Here is a 24,964-nt window from a genome sequence, read left to right as displayed (position 1 = left end):
ATTTTGTTAAATCGCATTGTATACTTACTGCATATCGGTTGTTACTATTGCTTTTGGGTAGGGGTCCAACTGTATCTATGGATATTACTTCGAATGAACGTGAGGGTGTTGTAGTTACAATTTGTTTTTCTTTAGTATGTTTGATAATTTTGTTTCGTATGCACGATTCACATGCTTTTACATATTCTGCTATAGTTCGTTTCATATTATTCCACGTATATAGTTCTCTAATTTGAAGGTATAATCTATGTTGTCCAACGTGTCCTCCGGTTGGTGTATTATGAAAGTCATGTAATACTTGGTTTATACTTCTTTTCTGTGTTAATCTTACTGGTGGTTTATATATGATAATTTGAATGGACTGCACTTGTGCATTTGCCATTATCTTAAAATTTTCCATTGTTATAACTTTGAATATCTCGTCATTTGTTGATAGCGCTAATTTTTGTTGATACATTTTTCTCATTTCATCTTCTATTTTTAAAAGAGCAGATTCTAAGGTCTGTCTTCCATATAAATTTTGGTACACTTGTGCAACAATTTTATTGTTCTTTTTTATCATCAACTTTAATTCATTTTTATTTATCTTCGTTTCCAGCTTAAGCATTTTATTTGTCTCAGATGGGTTGTTCGTCATGTATGTTGAGAAGTGATCAATTTCTCGTGATACATCATCTGGTTGTTTCTTTTCTTTAGTAATGTTGTCTTGTGAGTTGCGAGTTTTAGATCTCGTATTCACTTGTAGTATATTTAATTGTTTTAATTCATCTGACGTTGTTATTATTCTTGACAAAGCGTCAGCTCCTACATTACCTTTACCTGGTATATATTCTACGGTAAAGTCGTACTCTTCTAAATCTAAACGTATTCTAGTTAGTTTTGAAGTGGGGTTTTTCATTCCGAACAGAAATACTAATGGTCTATGGTCTGTTCTTACTAAAAAATTTCTTCCATATAAGTACGGTTTAAAGTAATTAATGGCCCAATGAATAGCCGTTAATTCTTTCAAAATTACAGGCTTATTTTTTTCGCCTGGGGTGAATGTTTTGCTTGCAAAGGCTATTGGTAAATTTCCATTTTCTGATTCTTGCGATAGAACAGCTCCGCATCCAATGTCTGAAGCGTCTGTGGTAAGTATGAAATTTTTTTCGAAATTAGGATATTGAAGTATTTTTGGTGAAATTAATGAATTTCTTAAATTATCAAAGGCTTTTTGACAGTTTGCGTTCCAGATAAAATTTGTGTTTTTCTTAAGAAGTTGATTAAGCGGGTGTGCTATTATAGCAAAATTTGGTACGAATTTTCTGTAATAGTTACAAAAGGCTACAAATCGTCTAACTTCGTCAGCGTTTCTAGGTATTGGATAATTTTTAATTGCTTAAAATTTTGAATCATCAGGTGCCATACCTTGATCCGTAATTTTATGACCAAGATAAGTCACTTCTGTACTGAAAAATTTGCATTTTTGGGCGTTGAGTTTTAAATTGTAAAATCTTAATCGTTCAAACACTTGTTTTAAATTTGAAATATGGTGATTAACTGAACATCCTATTACTACGATGTCGTCAATGTATATGAAAGCTAATTCTGGGGTTAAACCTGCCATTGCTATAGTCATCATTCTCTGAAAACTTTTCGGGCTGATATTTAAACCAAACGGTAGTCTTGTGAATTGATAATGACCGTTTTTTGTTGAGAATGCTGTAAATTTTCTGGATTTTGCATCAAGAGGAATTTGATGAAATCCTGACATCAAATCTAAAGTTATGAAATATTTAGCTCTACCTAGTTGATCTAAAATGTCATCTATCCTAGGTAACGGAAAGCGGTCTGCAAGTATCTTCTTGTTTAGTTGTCTAAAGTCTACAACTAAACGCCATTTTTTGGTGTTATCCATTGATTTCTTGGGTACGAGTAATATTGGTGAATTGTACGACGATACTGAGGGTTCTATAATTCTACTTTCTAACATTTTATTCACCTGACGATTTATTTCGTCATTTTGGGAATAAATAGTTTTGTAATTAGGTATGTATACAGGGATGTTGTCAGTTGCGACAATGTTTTGGGTGTAGAAGTTGTTTTGACTAACTTCTTCCTCTTCGAGACAAAATATGTCTTGATATTGTTTTATCAAGTTATTGAATTGTTCTCTGGCATATAATGGTATTTGTTCTATATTAATATCTTTTAATATTTGTTTAAATCTATTATTATCATTTGTTCTAGATTTTTGTGGTATAATGTTAAGGTGTTAAGGTTGGTTTAAATTTGGTATATGCTATAAATGTTGGTTCATTAGTAGTATTTACAAATTTTACATAGGGTTTTTGTGGAGAAACTATTGTGTTTCCGCAGAAGATTCCTGGATGGATTTCTTCCGAATGGACTACCATATCTTCTGATATGTTTAAGTATGGTATCCTTCTGACAACCTCGCTTCGGCCTGGTAACATAAAGCCTTCTTGCAAGTTGTCTTCTATGGGTATGGTTATTTGGATATTTCCTACATTGAAATTTAATAACCAAGATTCGTAGTCTATTAGACATTTATATGAGGTTAAAAAGTCACGGCCTAAAATTCCGTCTGCAACTATCGGTAAATTAGGTGTTACTAAATGAAATTTTGGCCATTGGCCATTGTATGCCGGAATTAATCCCGATAATTCTGAAGCGGTTTTTATGGATAATGCCATTTTGCTTGGAATTATGTTTTCTTTTAAATTAACAGTTGCGTCTTTTTGGATGTTAGAATCACTTTTTGCTCTTAGTAATGAGTCTTCGTGATTTGGATTTACTTGTAAAAATCTAGGTTTTGAATAACTTGTTCCCGGATCACTATCGTAATCTTTCTGGGTAATTTTTGTGTTATTTAGAATTTTAATACACTTTTCGTATATTGTTTTTAAATTGACATAATTGTCTACTATCTTATTCCAATTATCAGTTGATAATCTGAATTCAAATGTTTTTAGTATAGTTCTGTATTCTAAAAAATATTCCTCTAGTAATGTTCTTTTTGTTTCAATTCCGTGTAAAGTTCTTGATCGAGTCTTACTTTTTTCTAAATTGAAATATTCTCTTTTGATCAAATTTTCGATGATTTTCAATCTATCCATCAATACGGAATGAACATTCTAGTAGGCTGATAGGATATGGTTAATTTAATTTAAAATGCTTACTCGTTGTAGAGCAAGAAAAATTTTCTTTTAGTGATAATAGTAATTTTTGTTACTTGTGTGATCGTAAACGATGTGTTACGATGTATAATTTATGAATTTGTAAAAATATATTCGTTATTATTTTTGATTCAGTTTGCGTATAATAAAAGTTTTTTTTTTCTTACCATGCCATTACTATGGCTCTGCCTCCAATATGATGTTCGGCTGCTTCTGTGTGTCGTAGGATGCCACGACGTGTAGATATGATGATGACTCCTGTTATGGTTTGTAGTTTTTTGGCTGCATACGCCAGTAATTCTGTTGTTTTAACCGGCTTTCCTAATACTGCTAATCCCTGGATTGTAGATTTCCTGATGGTGTACTCGTTGTGTTGTATGCTATAGGTGATCAGCTTCTCTTCCTTCAGTATTTGTAACACGTCCTTTGTTGTGTTGGTTTTAATTGTTATTTGTATCTCCTGATGTTGTTCCAGCCGTTGTTCTAACGTGCGTAGTTCTGCTTCTGCCATGTTTTTGCGTATTGTTCTGTGTTGAATTATTTCAGAACCAATAATTGGTGTTGGTCCGGTGTTTTTTTTTCTTCTTTGATTCTTATCACACATGTAGTAGTCTTTTTATTCTTCTATTAATCGTTCTGTATTAGTCTTTTACACTTCATTTATTCCTGTGGTTTGTTGGGCGTGGGGTGCTCTGATAGAACATTTTCCAATGATACTGCTTGCCGGATGGCTACGTTGGTGCGCATCCGTTCGTATTTTATAATGGACCTATACGTCACGTAAATTAGTCCAATTATAGCTGCTGCCAATCCTATGTATGCGAGTGTAGTTGTTGCATTAGCGGCCTTTTCCAAATGTGCCGTTTGCTGTACATTACTATTGATAATCTTTATCACATCTTCATGTATTTCGGGTTTTTCCTTGGATTTTTCGTTGCCCATTTTGAGGTTTTCCACACACGCGAAGGATCGTTTGTTTAATGTACCCCGGAATGTTGTCACTTTAACAGGTTCTTTTCGTGCAATCACTTTTGTTCTAAACAATTTGTCCAATAGTTCAGTCTTCTACCTGAGACGTAGTCCTACGTCATTTTTCGTCGTTGACATTGAAATTTGGTTTTGGTTTGGATGACACAGAAATTTGATTTATTCACTAGTGACCTAGTCACTTTTGCTTCTTGTGCATTTTCGGTGTTCAATATTTTTCAAGACACAAAAAGGTGTTCATCACGTCACTTGTAGCATCGTTTTTCATACTGGTTTAATTTATTCTATACTGTCCGGTGTATCATTTGTTGTATCAGCAATTTTTGCGCACTCGTCGTTCAACCGAACGCGACACTGCTGTTTGGGTTCCGCGAATTTGCTTTTCTCACACCGGTAGCATCGTGTATCGCGTGCATATGGTAACTGTTCAATTGAGTTCATCACATTGAGGTAGGTAATGTTTGTTTGCACTGTTCGTTTCACTATTTTTGGCCACTAGTGGCCTTTTGAGAAATATACATAAAACAAGATGGGGATCACGTCTCCCTTGTTTCCTCTATATCATTTCCACGAATAAAATTCATGAACTAACAGATCACACTAAACTAGATGCGGATGTCGATTCGAATTAAGTAGGTATTAATGTAGCTGCCATGCTGACCAATGCTGTTATCACAGTGCTCCCAGAGCAGAGACCATTACCAAAAAAAATGCTCCATGAAATTGGACTCCACCAATCGATTCGTGAGGATGTACAGCATTTCTGGGGAAATTTTCAAAATTCTTCTACCAGTACGTAACACATCCTCTAGGAAGTGCGCTAGACATGTCAGATAGAGTTTTACACTATCTTTACAACTGTTGGTTAGTGAAAATTAAATTAAATTAAAGTGAAAATTAAAAGGGCGCAAGCGTGTTTTATTAAATATCCAGAATGTGAAACGAATAAATTCGGCTACCATCAATGTTAGTCATTTTCATATGGAAAAGAACAATATAATTTTTCAAATTTCACCTTGTACTAGGCAAGCAAACCAGTTATAGTCATACCCTATAAACGAATTTTTTCCATTGAAATGTGTTCGTATACGACAAAAGCAGGCGATAAATCTGGAACATCAACTGTGAGTAGCCTGGACTTGCAAACAAGAACACCGAGGAAATCATTTCAACCGGTCCAACAATGCTACCAATAGGATCGCTTGTCTCTAACATCCGATCTTTAAGCTATAAAACAAACCTGCAGCGGAGGATCTTGATCTTTATTCGTTTTGACTACCAATCGAAGACGTCACTCTTAACTCGTCAAAGTGTCATTGTTTGTGCAAGTAAAGTTACGGTAATTAAAATACAGAAGTAATTAGGACAAAAACCAGTGTCTTCATTCCTCAAGAATAAAGTGTTGAACTAAAGTGGCATTTGTGCGAGAATTCGTGGACTCCGAAATCCACCACTGTTGCAATATTCTTCGATGCGTGAATGCATCAAAGTGCATGTCTACCGTGCCGTACTGTTGCTGTGAGCGAGCCGTAAGTCGCTAATTTTCATCGCTCTACCTGTGCGCTATCATCTAGTCCTTCGAACCGGATCTGCGTGGAAACTCCGCGGGTCCGCCATCATTCTGTCTTGGAAACGTCTACGGTTCGCCATTCTGTTCGCTCACTGGGAGCGCCATCGTTCGCCTTTTCGGTGGCTGGATAAAAGAGCATTATCCCGCCCTACGCCATCTTACAGTACAATCAATAGGCAATTATTCTGGCTGTTCAATTGGATTCAAGACATTTATTGCCTTAAGAAGACATCGTTTTAGCCGATTTACTATAAAATCGCTTCTGTTTGCTGAGAATTGTCATCGTATCTGAACCATTTTCCATCTCAAGAACGCTTTCCGGAATATGACAGGGAATTCAGCTGCTCGTTTTAAATTGTACAAGGCATTTCATTGCCTTTATAAGGTAATTGCGGTTTCAACCCTGTAAATTACACTAGTTTGTGCTGCGTGATCTTTTGATTTCAGTTTCGTGTTGCCGTTCTTTCATCATGTCCACGGAACGCCGCATCAAGACTCTCGCCAAAAGAGCTTACTGACTTCGTTCAACGCAATCAAGCAGTTCGTCGAGGAATTTGACGCAAAACGGGATGCTTTCGAAGTGCCGGTGCGGTTGGAGAACATAATCAAGTTGTAGGAAGACTTAAATATGGTGCAGGCTGAACTTGAAACGCTAGATGAGGCCAGTCTGGATGAGTAGCTAAAGCAGCGCACGGAATACGAGACTTCATATTATCGTATGAAAGATTTTCTTCTCGCCGAAAATAAAACTGATGTCGCCAGCGTCTCAAATAATTCTTCAGCTGGTCATGTCCATATATCATCATCGCAAGTGCGTTTGCCTGATGTCAAACTTCCGGCCTTTAGCGGCAATTTCGAAACGTGGCTAAACTTTCACGACTTGTATGTGTATGTAGCTCCCTTTATTCCTCCACATGTAAAATAAACATATGTAGCTTAATTTATTCCTAAAATCTTCCAAAACACAACAACTCCTCCACATGTAAAATAAACATATGTAGCTTAATTTATTCCTAAAATCTTCCAAAACACAACAACTCCCTGAATCTGAATCCCCCACCGGGGGTATTCAAGTATTCAAAAGTTTTATTACCTTCGGTCGTCGTTATCGGGAGACGCGTTGCAATTGATACAAACAATTCCGATCAGTGCGAATAATTATCCGGTTGCGTGGAACTTGCTTACGAACACTACCAAAATCCGGCGCGATTAAAGCAATCCTACGTGGACGCATTGTTCGAGTTTTCTGCGTTGAAGAGAGAGAGTGCTTTCGACTTACATACGTTAGTGGAAAGGTTTGAAGCGAACGTGAAGGTGTTGCAGCAGTTGAGCGAAAAGTTAGAGTTCTGGGACATCTTGCTGGTTTGCATGCTGGGTAGCCTCCTTGATCCCAAAACCAGACGAGACTGGGAGGAGTTTTCATCAACCAAGGATGCGGTTTCATTCAAGGACCTGACAACTTTCATTCAGCGAAGAGTGACTGTACTGCGCGGCTACAGGCGAATCCAGTGGAATCTCAACCACCCATTCAACCGAGAAGGCAAACCCCGCGACCAGTAGCCAGCCACGGAGCGGTCCAAATCAATTCACGAAAGTGTGTCAGTTGTGGCGAGCATCATCCTTTATATTTGTGTACAACCTTTTCAACGTTAAACCTAGAGGACAAGGAAAGAGAAATTCAACGTTATCGGCTTTGTCGTAATTGTCCGCGGCAGGGTCATCTAGCAAAGGACTGTTTGTCCACCAGAACCTGTCGAAAGTGTGGGAGCATACATCACACGCAGCTCTGCCTGGAGAAGACTGCCATCGAAGAACAAGCATCAACGTCAGCAGTAACGACTAACTACCCATCTACTTCTGTAGTATCGGCCACCATTGGGGAATCTGCTAATGATGCTTCCATTGGTCTCGGACGGAAAACAATTCTGCTAGCTACTGCTATCGTCATTATCATCGACAACCATGGAGTTGAGCATGCAGCACTGGCCCTCCTAGATTCCAGAAGTGAATGCTGTTTCATGACTGAATCGTTTTCCCAGCTAATCAAGGCACAACGGAAGAAGATTCATCTCCCCATCGCCGGCATTGGCCAATCTGCCACACATGCCCGGCATAAACTGCACTCTACGATTCGATCCTGCCTTGGCAAGTATACACGCTCGCTTGATTTTCTTATTTTGTCGAAGGTTACCATAGATATACCGTCTACTTCCGTTGATGTTTCATCTTGGGAAATGCCACCTGGCATTCAATTAGCCGATCCTTCATTTCATCGCACTAGATCGATTGACCTCGTCCTGGGTGCGGAAATCTTTTTCAATCTTTTCAATGTTGCTGGCAGAATATCACTTGACGACAACCCTCCAGTGCTCGTCAACTCCGTTCTTGGTTGGATAGTGTCGGAGAGTTCCACCTGCGTCCAGCCTACAACTCCAATCGTGATCGTCGCCAACGTTGCTACCATTCAAGACCTGCATGCACTGATGGAAAGGTTTTGGTCCATTGAAGAAGACGAGGCCGGTCTCAGTTATTCCGTAGAAGAAGCCGCCTGCGAAGAACACTTTCGTCGCATAGTCACCCGTAACTCCAAAGGTCGACATGTGGTTCGTTTAACAATCAAGCAAGATCTCTGTCAAGTCCTCTCCAACCTCGTCGACAACCGGCGTTCCGTGCTTCGCCGCTCTCATCAACTAGAAGCTCGTTTGGTACGCAACCCTGATCAATACCACCAATATCGAGCTTTCTTGGAGGAATATTATATGCTAGGTCACATGCAGCGTGTATTCGACCATGAGAATCCTCCAACGCCGTGCTATCATCTTCCCCATCACGCTGTCATACGAGCAGAAAGTACGACGACCAAGTTACGGGTCGTTTTCGACGCTTCATCATCAAACACCTGGCGGCCCTTTGCTCAACGATGCACTCATGGTGGGCCCTACCATACAAGAAGACCTCCGTTCAATCATCATGCGTGCTCGAACCCATCCTATATTGCTGATATCAAGCAAATGTACCGTCAAGTCCTGGTAGATGACCGGGATACACCGCCACAGCGCATCGTCTGGAGATCATCTTCCGATAGCCCAATGGAAACATACGAGTTGAAAACTGTGACCTACGGTACAGCTAGCGCTCCTTTCTTTGCAACGCGCATTCTGCAACAGCTAGCCGACGACGGAGGCGAAAATTATCCTGAAGCAGTCGAAGTTCTACGCAAGGATTTCTACGTCGATGATCTTTTTGCCTTTCTACTATATAAATATATAGTATAAAGGTATAGAAATCACTCGGAAAACCGGAAATGGAAAAAAGGTCCTGCGGGCCGAATGTCATATACCATTCGACTCAGTTTCGAAAACTGAGCATTTTCTGTTTGTGTGTATGTATGTGTGTGTGTGTGTGTGTGTGTGTGTGTGTGTGTGTGTGTGTGTGTGTGTGTGTGTGTGTGTGTGTGTGTGTGTGTGTGTGTGTGTGTGTGTGTGTGTGTGTGTGTGTGTGTGTGTGTGTGTGTGTGTGTGTGTGTGTGTGTGTGTGTGTGTGTGTGTGTGTGTGTGTGTGTGTGTGTGTGTGTGTGTGTGTGTGTATGTATGTGTGTGTGTGTGTGTAACGCTTTCAAACTCACTCACTTTTCTCGGAGATGGCTGGACCGATTTTAATGTTCTTAGTGTCAAATGAAAGGTCTAGGTGTCCCATAGATCGCTATTGAATTTCATACTGATCGGACTTTTAGTTCAAAAGTTATGTATAAAAATACGAAAAATATGGGACTTCATTATCTCATAGGTCCCTTAACCAATTTGAACAAAATTGATTGCATATGAAAGAGGAGCCTTGCAAACCCTTAACTTCCAAATTTCATGACAATTGGACTTATAGTTTGAAAGTTACATAAAGAAATGTGAAAAAAAAGTATTTAAAACATATTTTTGTAACATATAAACATTAATTCAATGAAAAACATCACACATTTTTTTATAATTTGAAAATTACTGCTGAGATCTATCAAACGAAACCGAGTTTTTTAAAATCGAACGGTTTGTTCAAAAGTTATTGAAACTTTAACACTTAACCACCGTATATTAAACCGTCAAAATGTATGAAATCCTAACATATCAATCAAATGTTGATTGTATTCAATGTGTGTGTGTATGTATGAGTGTATGTATGTATGTATGTATGTATGTATGTATGTATGTATGTTTTTTTTTTTACGCACCGTTCACTCTTGTATTAGCTGTTTCAGATGTCGACCGCGTGTGCAAGACCAAATAATGGGCGACTTACCACCTGAGCGAGTGTCTCTCACACTACCCTTTGTTCACACTGGAGTGGACCTATGCGGACCACTGTATTATCGACACCCTCAGCGCCGCTCTCAGCATACAAAAACATACATAGCGATTTTCGTTTGCCTCTCAGTAAAAGCAATTCACATCGAGCTGGTCGGAGATCTATCTACTGGTTCGTTTATAGCTGCTTTAAGACGATTTCTAGCCCGTCGTGGAAAACCACGTCTTATCGAATGCGACAATGCAACAAATTTTAAGGGTGCATCTCGAGAATTAGCCGAACTGAAAAGACAATTCAACTCACAACAAATGCAGCAGTCCATAACAAGTTCCTGCACCGAAGAAGGCATCGAATTCAAGTTCATTCCACCCCGTTCACCGAATTTCGGTGGATTATGGGAGGCGGCCGTAAAATCTCTCAAGGCGCACCTGCGAGCAACTATCGGCAACGCAGTCTTAACTGCTGAACAACTGACCACACTTTTGGCTCCAATAGAGAGCTGTCTCAATTCCCGTCCTTTAACGCAAATGACAGCCGAGCCTGAAGACCTCGAAGTCCTGACTCCTGGGCATTTCCTTATCCATCGCTCTCTGACGGCCCCAGCAGAGCCATCACTAGAAAACGTACCAATTAATCGACTTGATCGCTGGCAGGTAGTTCAAGAATACGTTCGCCGACTCTGGAGGCGCTGGAGTACAGAATATTTGTCCGGCCTGCAACCACGGACGAAATGGACCCGTGAAAAAGACAATATTGCCATCGGAACCATGGTTTTGGTCAAGGAGGAGAATCTGCCACCTCTCAAGTGGCGTTTTGGCAGAATCGTGCATATCTTTAGAGCAGATGACGGCAATATACGTGTCGTGGTAGTGAGGACCAAGGACGGAGAATTCAGGCGCGCAATTTCCAAAATCTGCGTGCTACCCATTCGTCAACCATCTCCACCCAACGGGAGCCACGATAATGATGACAATTAACTTTCTTCCATCGTAGTGTTCGCACTACGCAACGACCGAGGGCTCGCGGGCCCTCGGACTCTGTGAGTATGTTTTTTATAAGAATTTGCAAAAAGTAATAGAATGTTTTATCCTCCATATTGGCTGGCTACGGCGACGTCGACCTTGGCTCCAACCCACAACCATGAGCTATAATGCTACAACCCTCATCCAAGGCATTTAACCGTTATCATCGCCACAACCATCAGACGTCTACAAAAACAACGATTGATGACATCCACGACAACATGCGTTCGGGTTGCATCAATGGAACAGCTGATCGGCACGGACCGATGAATGAAGCATCCTCCCAATCAACAACATTAATATCCGAACGAAACAGCTGATCATTGGAATCGGCACATGCAGATATAAACAAGCAGCCGAGTAGTCACGTGGAGAATACCGAAGAATACCCGAATTATTATTGTTAACACGAAGAGCTACTATTAGAAAAATTAGTTAATAGGATAGGTTGAAAATTTGATTTTCAACGGAGGGCGGCATATGTACGCGATTTATCTTAGGTTTACATTAGATGGTTATCAACCCTATTGCGTTCGTAGATCGATACGATCCTCAGGCACTCATATCAATGCTCATTAGCTTGATCTCTCTTATCTCGATCAAATTAAACCGATCGAACAGAAAGGCCTTTTGATTCGTTTCCTGTAGCGTAGCTCTGCAGTGATCTTATAAATAGCTATAGGACACCGAGATTCGCACTTTTTCTTATCAGTCTGAAATACATCGTCAGAAGACACGCATCATTTATACAAATCCTTTCGCTTTCGTTATCGAATAAACCCCTTACCATTCAAACCCCAGTTCACCGCGTAATTAATTGTCGAAAATTCCCTAACAAATTTTTTCTTTTCTTTGATTTCAGATTACAATTGTCATTTTCTTCACTTGCTGTTACTCACACTCACAATTGTACAGCAAAAGCAAAAAGCGAAAAAAGCAGTTAATTTAAGCATATAGGTATACTGCCCATAAATGCATAACAGTCCCATCTGACTTTTCACCACTTTTGAGATAAACCTGGGAATCATCTTTAAATTAACTGTTCTTTCAATATTACAAACCAAAAAGTTATGTTTGTTCCCAAGATGTTGAAAAAAATCAAACTATGTCAGTCCCATATCACAAATAAACGCATAACAGTCACAGTAGTTAAAATATATCAATAAGCATCTGTTTTTGGGAAATGCCTGGACCGATTCGCCTGTAGCAACTACCAAACGGAAGATTTTATGGCCTAGAAGAACACTTTTGAGGCGAATTTGAATCGGATGTACGATTCCGAAGTGGGAACAAGTTCCGGAATATATGGGACTTGAACATAGAAGCACCTTGAATCACAACAAACACAACATGTGACACCTATAAATACAGGGATTTGTAAATCTAGACTATTGGTAGTCGTATAAAGTGTTCAAGATGCCATTGGCCACATCAAAACATGTTCGTGAATGTTCCGGATTCCTCTATGGGGACCAGTTTCTGAATTTAACTAAAGTATAACATGTGACATCTCTAAGTCGGTACTCGAAATTGCAAAACTAGTTTAAAAAAGTTCATTTGTGGTCACATATAGTGTCCAGGTTCACAGTAGTCATACTGGGACACGTTCTGGGAGTGTTCCGGACACACAGGAAAGCGACCAGCTTCTGAGTCAAACAAACCCCATCATGCAACCTCACTATAAACTCAATATAACAAATTACAATAAAGAGGAGAAAAGGCCAGGAAGAGATTTGAGTCAAAAAGGACATTTTGAACAATTGAATTGAACGAGCACGTGAATCATCAAAACAACGACACGTGGTCTTGAAAATACTGCCGAGTCACCGACAACGCAAGGATCAAGGTATGCTGTTCCTGTGCCTGTGACTGTTATGCGTTTATTCTTGCTTATTCAAGCACAAATAAACGCATATCAGTAACTTCGGTAGTTTTTCTAAGTTTTGGAACAAATTTTAGGTCACTTGTGAACAAATTGTTTGTAAAAGTATTCTGTTATGTACATTCAATTGATTTTATGACGATTTGGACGATTTGTTTCCAAAATCGATTCAATATTAATTAGAAAATTTGTCGTGGCTTCAACACTTCTTCTCTGATGCATCAGAACACGCATTTGGCGCGTGTGTCTATGTCCGTTCCATCGATCCAGCCGGCAAAGTAAAGGTTTCTCTGCTAACATCGAAGTCCAAGGTCACACCCCTGAAAAAATTAAGTATACTACGACTAGAACTGTGTGCTGCAAGGGTTTCTTCCGAATTATACAAAAGGGTCAGGTCATCACTCGGAATTTCAGCAGAATGTTTCTTGTGGGTAGACTCAACAATCGTACTTTGTTGGCTCAAAGCAATACCATCCACGTGGATAACCTTTGTGGCAAACCGTGTCTCCAACATCCAGCTCGCCACCCAAAACTGTTCGTGGAATCACGTAGCTGGACAAGAAAATCCTGCTGATCACATCTCTAGGGGCGCGGACCCCCGTGGGTAAAATTAAACTGCAGCAAATGGCCAAGTCAACAGGTGGACGATGGCCAAAACCCCGAAATAGCCGTTGAGCAACGCAAAACCCCGGCGGTAGCAATATCTGCTAATACTGCACCAGCTTTTGTTCCCGAAATCCCGATTTCGCTGGTTTCATCCATTTGTGGACTCGGAAAACATATTACGCATCGGCGGAAGACTGGGTAAGACCAACCAAAACTACGACAAAAAATACCAGATTCTTCTTCCAGCGTCGCATCAATTCTCCGAACTGCTTGTTCGTCTCTACCACGAAATAAACCTGCATGCAGCGCCGCAACTATTACTAAGCATTCTTCGCTTACGGTACTGGATCACAGGGGCCAGAAATCTAGCCAAACGAGTCGTTCATCGCTGTATAATTTGCTTCAGAGCTCGTCCAAAATTATTAGAGCAGTTAATGGCCGAACTACCAGCATCACGTGTAACTGCCGCTTGACCATTTTCTGTAACCGGAATTGATTATTGGGGACCAAACCAGCTAAAACCGTCGCATAGACGAGCTGCACCCATAAAAGCATACATAGCAGTTTTCGTATGCTTCACCACAAAAGCCGTACACCTAGAATTAGTTTCCGACCTCACCACAGCCAAATTCATCGATGCACTACGTAGATTCGTCTCTCGTCGAGGTTTATGTGCCGAAATCTACAGGGACAACGGCCGAAATTTTGTAGGCGCAGCCAACGAACTACGTAAACTCACTCAAAGTAACAATTACCAGAGGGCTGTGACACAGAAGTGCACCGACAACGGTATACGCTGGCACTTCAATCCGCCGAAGACATCGAATTTCGGAGGACTATGGGAAGCCGCTATAGCTTCCGCGCAAAAACACTTCGTTCGGGTACTTGGAACTCACACGCTGGCCTGCGACTCAATGACAACGCTGCTGGCACAGATTGAATGCTGTCTAAACTTCCGTCCGATTGTGCCACTCTCTGACGACCCGTCTGACTTGGAACCGCTTACACCAGGTCATTTTCTTACCGGAGCAGCACTAAAATCCGTCCCTGATAACAACTTTTCGGATGTTCCTTTCAACCGACTTCGTCAGTGGCAACAGACGCAAAAACTCTTCAGCAAATCTGGAAAAGATGGTATATGGAGTATTTATCCACACTTCAATCACGCACAAAGTGGTGTAGACCACCGATACAAATCGAAACAGGACGTTTAGTCATCATCAAGGATGAAAATCTACCACCAATCAAGGTTAGTCAAGAGAGGTTTTCTGATGTTCAAATTTGTTTTTTACCCCCGCTGGGTTACCCTTGACGATCACCGAAATTTTCAAAGCGGAAACTGTTGAATGTTTTAACAACGTCGATGGTTGCTAACCAATCGTTCCGCGCACTTCTGTTCTACAAACTGTGAAAACTAGATCACCTATTTTAACTCACCTTGCCACCAATATACTGGCCAACAGGAAGAATCATCCAACTACGTCCCGGAACCGACGGAATCACCCGTGTAGTCACTCTCCAAACATCGCAGAGCCGGTACGTTCGGCCTGTTTCAAAAATCTGCTTGTTGCCGATATCAACAACAGAAAGTTCACCATCGCCGAAGTAAACAACTACGACATCAGGCAGCAATCATCTAAATTTCACTCAACACCGATTCACTCGACTTACCTAGTACAGTCTTCACCACCTGCAAAAGGAAAAATACAAGGCCCACTGAAGGAGGGGACAAGGTACCAGAGTTGCCAATTCGCCAATTGACGACTACATCGTTCACAAGAATACACGCTACTACGTTCTCACCCAAATAATGGTAACTTCTACTCATCGCAACCCGGACTGATTCGAAGAAAACCAGAAATTGGCATTTCTGAGGGGCCAGTATGTTCGTATACGACAAAAGCAGGCGATAAATCTGGAACATCAACTGTGAGTAGCCCGGACCTGCAAACAAGAACACCAAGGAAATCATTTCAACCGGTTCAACAATGCTACCAATAGGATCGCTTGTCTCTAACATCCGGTCTTTAAGCTATAAAACAAACCTGCAGCGGAGGATCTCGATCTTTATTCGTTTTGACTACCAATCGAAGACGTCACTATTAACTCGTCAAAGTGTCAAACTGTGTTGAACTAAAGTGGGCTTTGTGTGAGAATTCGTGGACTCCGAAATCCACCACTGTTGCAATATTCTTCGATGCGTGAATGCATCAAAGTGCATGTCTACCGTGCCGTACTGTTGCTGTGAGCGAGCCGTAAGTCGCTAATTTTCATCGCTCTACCTGTGCGATATCATGGAATACACTTTCTATTGCATTCCACTTTCAAAAAAATCAAAACACCTAATAATAGAGCATTTTACGTGACAAGCGCCAAGGTAACTTGCTGTTATTGATATTGTGCTTTCCCTATACTGGTACTTTGTCAATCCGCAGATGACCCACAGGAAAGCAATATCAATATTGGCAATGATGTCAGTTCGTAAAATGGTCTATAATCATCCCGATTTCGAAATTTTGTCCAAAATTAAACACGGCAAAGGAAACACCGCGCTTGAAGCACTCACCACACTAGAAATGCTACCAAAATGTTGTAAACAAATATGTTGTTCATATGGTCGGGGTTCTGCCAAAACGAACCGAGCGCCAATTTTCCAAAAATTGAGTTATTTACGCCATTGGAGGCAAAAACTGATAATCTATTGACCATAAAATAATCGTTCCATTCGGACAAATAACAACAGTTTTAAAACATGAATTTTGTGTAGCAGACTGTAGAACAAACCAAATTGCATCCAAGCAGAGCGAACCGAAAACCAACCATAGGAGCCTGGAATATGATATGGAATATGAAATGATCGATCCACTTTGTGGATTTCACATACACAACAAAAATACGTCAGTATACACCAGCACACTCACATTCTTTACTATTGAGATTAGATTGCATCATCCATTTTGAAGCAAACAGCATCATTGGTCTGCTAAATAATTTAAACTAATTTTTACTTTTTCTCTGGAAATTTCAGATACCTTGAATAAACACTCTAATATAAGACGAATATATTATACCCTGTATAAACTGCCAGTTTTAAGGAGTGGGAAGGGGGGTGGGATAGGTCACATGTTCTGCGGCCGCGGGTACTCGAACGAAGTACAGGTATACCTCCATAGTACGTACCCTCGTTAGTGCGTACCCTCGATAATACGTACCCTCCATAATACGTACATTTTGCCTCGATAGTACGTACATTTTCCAACAATAATTTTTTTAATTTCTATATAAAGCAAAAACATTTTTATGAATATTTATGAGTCAATACAAGCAAATACGTATTCAATAATTATAAATTTTTGAATAATATTAGTTATTTCTATTATGTAAAAAACCATTATGTTAAAATTAAAAACAGTTCCTAAATAGTAAATTAATCAAATATTAATCAAATAACTAGATTTTGCAGATTTTTGCTCAGAGAATTCACCTTTTCTGCGATTCGCATTCTTCCCAACTGCGACGGGAGAATATATGTTGTCGTCATTATACAAGAATTATTCTACTTTCTTCGGAGAAAAAATTACGTTACACTAGTAATTAAACTATCCACATTAATTTTGTTGTAAAGTTAAACACATATGCATTTTTTTTGCTCAGAATTTCGAAGATTGGACAATTATGCTTTTATTTACAAGCGTTTGCTAAATAAAAGTATGTCTGTCCCACATGTATTTTTTTTTAATTTTTAACAGTACATGGCGGAAGATAGTTTCTATGCTAATGTGTGCGCAACCGGAACGCTCCAATAATATTTCAGGATTTTAAGATCGTGATTAACCTTCTGTCTGTACAAAAAAATACTTACGTGGTCTGTACATTGGGGTCAATTTGACCCCAAAATTCAAACGGCTATATCTCAGCGCAAAATAGACGGATTTCCGAATTTTTAGATGTTTCAGAAAGGTAATCCAATGGAATAAATGATAAAATTATGAATGTCGACTTGGCAGGGGGGACCTTTTACAAGGAGGGGTTTAAGTAAAGAAAAGTCGGAAAAATCGGATTTTTTCAAATTTGTGACGTTTATATCACCAAGCCCTTACCATCTAGAACAATGCTTTCTTCTACAAAAATATGCGCGAAAACGAGATCTTCAAAGTTACTTATGACATTTTACAGGATTTGCTCGCTAGATGGCGTTTGTCCGGAAAATTCGATATTTTTTGGTCGTAAATTTTTTGGGTTCTACTCGTGTAAATCGTTCTTGTTCACGCTAAAGTTGATTATTTAGACAAGATACGAAGTAAACATAGTCCGGTGGTAGATAAAAACTTGGTGAACGGCTCAGAATTCACCCGCCAGGTGGTGTAAGTGTACCATTTTAATAATATTGTTCGAGGTTAAACAAGATAGATGACATGCAAGTTTCTTGTTTTCGGCAAGATTGGTCTGCTCATTCTATAATAGACAATTTAGCACAGTATTTAATGACTAGGTGGCGCTAGTGTGCTTTTTGTTTTGATTTATTCATTGTGTATGAACATATTGTTTCGACAAGAGGGCGTCGCCTTCGACATTATATCGCAAAATAAAACTCGTAACAATTATTCGCTATACTATATAGCTAAGTAATGTACCAATTCAGGCAAAATTTATGTTAAAACGATCCGCAACAATTGAGTATAGTACCGGAAAAAAATGAATACACCACTAGCGTCACCTGACGACTGAATTTTGTACCAAAATTTTCAGAATAGAGTGGTCTCGACTATTTGAACAATTATGCCGTGGACAAAAAAAACTATATCTAGTCAGTATTCTAACCTGCTGTAAAAAATAAAAACAAATGAAGCCCCAATGCCACCTAGCGGACAAATTCTGAACCACACTATAGGTTTTATTTGTCATAAGATCATTCAAATTTTCAAATTTTCCGAGAGCAAGAACGACTTACACGAGCAGAATTCATAAAGTTATGACAAAAAAAGTTGATTTTCTCGCATAAACGCCACCTAGCGAGCAAATCCTGTAAAATGCTGCAAGCAACTTTGAAGATCTCGTGTACGCGCATATTTTTGTAGAAGGAACCATCGCTCTAGGTGGTAAGGATTTCGTGATATAAACGACACAAATCTGAAAAAATCCGATTTTTCCGACTTTTCTTTACTAGAACCCCTCCTTGTAAAAGGTCCCCCCTGCTAAGTCAACATTCATAATTTTATCATTTATTCCATTGAATTACCTTTCTAAAACATCTAAAAAATCAGAAATCGGTCAAGTTGTCGCTGAGATATAGCAATTTGAATTTTGGGGTCAAATTGACCCCAATGTACAGACAACGTAAGTTTTTTAATAAACTTGTAGCAAAACGTAAGTTTTCGAAATTTTTTGATCAAATAACTTCTATAATAAAAGATCTCCGGTAGATACACCTAGTTACGAAAGAAGTAGATTAATCCATTGAAAAACAAAAAAGTTATAGCTTCTCAAAGTGGCCTGGGGTCAAATTGACCCCAGTGTACAGACAAAGGGTTAAAGAAGCCAAGAAAGACGTCGCGGCCTGGTTTCGAAATACACAATTTATAAATCCCAATATCTCGAAGGCATTCGTAAGACTATATTCAAAAAAGGGCAGCTTAACTGCTAAATACAAACTTGATGAAGTTTGAATTTCGAACTTCAAGTATGCTCTGCTCTCTGCTGTCAAAAAAACAACACGAGCTATTTTTTGAAAACTTCTCAAATGAAAAAAAAAATCACCATAAAGGACATTGTGGAATCGAAACGTAGAGAAAAGTCGCTCTATCAAATACTCTTCTCCCTGTCATCGCCAAAGAAAATTGTGCCTGTGTGAAATCTTTGCCGATTAAGAATAAATTGTGGTAGAACTTTGATATAAACTTAGAAATAAATATTACAGTCATATTATCTTTTTGTTAAGTTATTATCACACTCAATAGAGGCGAAAATTAAAAGAATATTGTTACCTAAATTGGCAAAAAGAAAATGTTTATAATGGACAATATTATTATGGGACAGTTATGCTTTTATTTTGCATATGGAACTGTTCATGTTTGATATTTTTTAGAAAAATTTTCGAACAAAGTCCGTCTAAATTACAGTTTGTATGGTAAATTAGGATATAAATAAGCTACTAAAATATCTTGAACAGGTTTATCTGGACTGTCGACTTAAAAATATTTAAATATGTAATAATTCTACTAATCGTTTTAAAAACTAAATAAATTTAAAGAATAACGATCACATCACTTATCAAGGTGAATCCCGATCCAACGAAACCTGCCTTACTAACAAGTCGCAACTCCTTCCCGTAATCTTTGCAGGGATGCAGAGGTTAACACGGTCCCAAAAACAGCAAAGATTACACTAACACTCCTTCCCCAATCCCATCTGATTGCAAGGACGTGGCCGGTGCAGTTATTGACCCTTTATATATCGAGTCACTGAATTTTGCACAGTGAGGATGATCGGTCACTCCCAACCTCATTCACTTGATTCATTGTGCAATTTCACTGGTTCGGGTCAATCACTGAGTGCAACCATTGATATGTGCAATCAGTCTAAGCTAAGCTAAGCTAAGCTAAATTAGGATATAAATAAGCTACTTCCGAGTTTTTCTCAAAATCGATCAATATTCACATGGAACAGGTATGCTTTCCTACGCAGATAAGCAGCCTTATAGGAACTTCTCCAATTTATGCAGCCTACAGCTGAAGCTTCGATTATTGTAGTTAACTATTTTCTGTTTATAGCACTCACTCAGCTTATTGTCTAGTATATAGACTGGAAGCTCAATCGATTGATATTAGTGGATTTGGAATGAAATATCCCGAATGACGGCTATTGAGCTCCTCTTGTCATGTTTCCTCATTCTAGCATATATTTACAACTATGTACCAAAACTTTACCTAGATTTATTCGATTAAAATATGTAAATTTTCAATTTGAGAGAGAGTTTTGAAAAAATAGGTGTTTTTGGATTCCTTTTGCTTTACTTTTCAACTATTTTTTAACATTTGCAGTTTTTTTTCCAAAATAATTTTACTAAGATAATTATTTATTTTATAATATCTGATCTGATCAATCTAATTTGGAAGTTTTAGACAATATTTAGTATAATAAAAATAATACTTTACCATAAAAATTGTGATTCGATAGTACGTACGTTTCGATAATACGTACGCTAAACGATGCGCGGGTGTACGTACTATCGAGGTATACCTGTAATGGTTACTTTTGTTAAATGATCAAATTGGTATGCCCTCTTAGGATACACCCCTTCATATATCTCCCCCTTGTTAACCCTAGAAACGCTACTGGCTATATAAAGGCTGTCCTTTGACTACGAACTCATTTTTAGTTTTTTCAGACCTCTCCGGGTTATTTTCGTTCATACTTTTTGTATGATGTGTTGTTTTTGGCCGACCCCCTGCTCCTCATCGTCCACTTAGTTCATGGACGGCCCCATGTGAACTGTTTTATACTGATATTTATGTGTATTGTTTATAAACATACTAATGTTCACTGTTTAGGTTTTTAGCCTAACTTTATGTTTTTGGCACAATGAATGGCACCCCCTAGAAGGGGTGAGATTGTGCTAAAGTTCATTAACTTCTAGTAAGATTAGGTTTCATTATAACTAAACCATCTCTACGGTAGTTATTAATTGAACAATTTAGTATATATTGACAGGTTTGAAATCAACTTAGTTCCTAAATTGTGTGTACACTGAGTTAAAGAACATAAATATAAGCTTTTTTGGCACACTCTCGCCCCGGATGACGGTATCAAAATAAGCGAAATAACTGCAGAAACAACAATCTGAAATTCAAAAAAATAATGCAATTTTCAAAAGTTTCAGTCGTTTATGCCCTTTAAGTTAGTTAGTAGTGTTTTTATTCATGTAAACAACAACGTCAGAAAGATTATTGAACAAATCTATACCTATAAAAAAGGATTTCTGTCTGTCTGTTTGTCTGTCTGTCTGCCCGAATGTTCCTTATAGAATCGAAAACTACTAAACCGATCGGCGTGAAAATTTGCATATAGGGGTTTTTGGGGTCAGGGAAGGTTCTTATGATGGTTAGAGACCCGTTCCCCAACTAAGAGGGGGGGGGCATGCAAATGAAACACAAATTTCTGCATAACTTGAGAACTAATCAAGCAAATGGAACAAAATTTTACATGTGGGTGTTTTTGTAGACAAGAATTTTAGGAGGGGGGGCTCCTATACAAATGAAACACAAATTTCCTCATAACCCGAAAACTAATTAATCAAATGGAACCATATTTGTTGGCATGTGGGTGTTTTGGAGGCATGATTTTTTTCTATGAAGAATTGAGACCCCTCTCCTTTTTAAGAGGGGGGGCTTCCATACAAATGAAATTCAAATTTCGTCATAACTCGAGAACTAATCAAACAAATGGAACAAAATTTGACATGTGGTTGTTTTTTGAGACAAAAATTTTTTTATGGTGAATTGAAACCTCTCCCCACTTTAGGAGGGGGGGCTCCAATGCAAATGAAATACAAATTGCCTCATTACTCGAGAAGTAATCAAGATTTGGCATGTGGGGGGTTTATGAGGCAGGTTTAAGACCTGTGGTAGGGAGATAAGGACTATCATACAAATAAAACAGAAATTTTTGCGTAATTCAAAAACTAATCGAACTCGAGAAATTTTAGACTCTTTCATAAAACATTAATCAATAACAAGACCACCAAAAACTATCAATAGTAACATTAGATAATTCAGCGCGAGACGGCCACAGGCTGCGAGTGATGCCGGTGACCTGCCGTCGGAAGCGCTGGCCACTGCGGGGGGCAGCCCCCCGTAAAGATCACCTCTATCTAGGTTTATTTATTTTCCTAGATCTACTGACCTCTATTACTTTCCTTCAGTTGGGTCACCCCTGCGAAATGGTACTTTCTACGAAGAGATTTTCCGTGAAATGGTACATCCCGCGTAAGGTTTTTTGCGAAATGGTATTCTGCGAAACTCTATATTCCGCATTATGGTCAACCGAGAATTGGTGTTCCGCAAAATGGTATTCGGTGAAATGGTTTGTAATGATGGCGATCCGCTTTATTTTATCAATAAGCAATAGGGGGAGTTGTTTTCTACTTTACTGTGAGGAAAATTTGTATATCAAAACACCCATGAACTCCCCAGAAACTTGCAAAACTCAAGATTGTGAGAAAGGTCATCCGAGATTCCCGATTTATATACAACACAGTTTAATTTGTGGCAATACGAAGTTGGTCGGGTCAGCTAGTTTCATTTAAATAAACGTCAAAATAGGGTATCGAACAGTATCTTAGAGCAACGTGGTTACACTATATAGATGAGAAGTTTTATGACGAACAACTTTGCCGAAGAAAGTATGGATGTTAACAAATAGTAAAAGTATGGATGCATGTTCAAATCTCGCTGAGATATTTACGATCTTATGAAAGCGGTACAAAACACATTTCTGTAATTTTCAAATTTTCGTAGTTTTGTGTGGAAGAGGCAAATGACAAAACTTGAACTGTTTATTCTAAACGTCAACTACGTTTTTGATAGAGGAAATATGCACCTTTCACAGAATTTGGCACCATTTTGGCTCACGAATCACTTTCAAAAATGGCGTGTTTATTTTATTAGACCATGTTTGAAAAATTATATCTCGGAAACTAGGTTTGCTCCAAAATAATGTCTAAGCGTGAGTTGTAGTAAATTGATTTTTGAACATGAATCAATCACTTTTTGAAGAATGCTGAAATCTATACCTATAGAAATGGATTTCTGTCTGTCTGTCTGTCTGTCGATATGTTTCTTATAGAATCGAAAACTACTGAGTCGATCGGCGTGAAAATTTGCATGTAGGAGTCTTTGGGGCCAGGGAAGGTTCTTATGATGGTTAGAGACCCCTCCCCTCACTAAGAGGGGGGGCTACCATGCAAATGAAACACAAATATCTGCATAACTCGCGAACTAATCAATGAAAAGGAACCAAATTTGCCATGTGGGTGTTTTTGGAAGCAAGAATCTTTTCTATGATTAATTAGGATCCCTCTCCTTCTTAGGAGGGGGGGAGGGCTTCCATACAAATGAAATACAAATTTCCTCATAACTCCAGAACTTATCAATCAAATGGAACAGAATTTGGCATGCGGGTGTTTTTTGAGACAAGAATTTTAGAGACAAGATTAATTGAAACCCCTTCCCTATTTAGGAGGGGAATTATGACCCCTTCCCCTTTAAGAGGGGGGGTGGGTCTCATATAAATGAAATACAATTTTTTTCATAGCTCGAGAACCAATCAAGCAAATGGAACCTAAAAATAAAAAAGAAGAAAACTTATCCAATTTAATTCTACTATGTGTAGTTTATTCACGACAGAAGTCGTAGGCAAAATGACCTTGCAGGCTTCCTCAGTGTCTGTTTTCAAGCTAAACTTCAGTCAAGCAAATGGAACAAAATTTGTCATGTGAAGGTTTTTGGAGGCAAGATTTTTTTCTATTGTGAATTAGGACCCCTCCCCACTTTAGAAGGGGGGCTCCCATACAAATGAAATACAAATTTCCTCATAACTCTAGAACTAATCAAGCAAATGGAACCAAATTTGGCATGTGGGGGGTTTTGGCAATGATGGTTTGAGACCCCTCACCCCTGTGGTAGGGGGATAAGGACTCGCATGCAAATAAAGCAGAAATTTTTGTTTAACTCAAAAACTAATCGAACTCGAGAAATTTTAGACTCTTCCTTAAAACATTAGTCAATAACAAGACCACCAAAAACTATCAATAATAACACTAGATGATTCAGGACGAGACGGCCGCAGCCCGTAAGTGTTGTCGGCGACCTGCCGTTGGAAGCGCCGGTTACTGCGAGGGGGTAGCCAGCCCGCAGATTTAACCTCTATCTAGGTTTATTTGTTTTCCTAGGTCTACTGACCTTTCAGAATTTCAATTGGGTCCGAACGAGCGACAGCGAGTAAGGAGAGGATCATCCCTGCGAAATGGTAATTTCCACGAAAAGAGTTCCCTTGAAATGGTACATCCCACGTAAGGTTTTTCGCGAAATGGTATTCCGCGAAACTCTATATTCCGCGAAATTCTCGCGTTATGGTCAACCGAGAAGTGGTGTTCCGCAAAATGGTTTTCGGTGAAATGTTATATAATCATTGCGAATATTTAAATGCTATCCGCTTTATTTTATCAGGCTAAGCAATGGGGGCAGTTGTTTTCTACTTTACTGTGAGGAAAATTTCTATATTAAACCACCCATAAACTCAGAAACTTGCAAAACTCGAAAGAAAAATTCATGAAAAGAAAAATTAAAAAGTAATAAAAAAAACTCGAGATTGTGACAAAGGTCATCCAAGAATCACAATTTATCTACAACACAGTTTAATTTGTGGA

At 38.9% G+C, this 24,964-nt stretch overlaps 1 protein-coding gene across 1 annotated transcript; it reads left to right on the top strand.

Annotated features, from left to right (window-relative positions):
- The first annotated feature begins 5,659 nt into the window (after nt 1-5,659).
- On the top strand, nt 5,660-14,753 carry LOC128740150 (uncharacterized). The gene is made up of 4 exons (XM_053835671.1): nt 5,660-5,695; nt 7,137-8,859; nt 10,159-10,898; nt 14,298-14,753. The coding sequence occupies exons 1-4, from the start codon at nt 5,660-5,662 to the stop codon at nt 14,751-14,753; spliced, it is 2,955 nt and encodes a 984-aa protein (XP_053691646.1).
- The last annotated feature ends 10,211 nt before the right edge of the window (nt 14,754-24,964 follow it).

The sequence above is a fragment of the Sabethes cyaneus genome, chromosome 3, assembly GCF_943734655.1.
Source record: "Sabethes cyaneus chromosome 3, idSabCyanKW18_F2, whole genome shotgun sequence".
Classification (NCBI taxonomy): Eukaryota; Metazoa; Arthropoda; class Insecta; order Diptera; family Culicidae; genus Sabethes; species Sabethes cyaneus.
The sequence above is the reverse complement of the archived record's forward strand: the minus strand, read 5'-3'. Positions and strand labels throughout refer to the sequence as shown.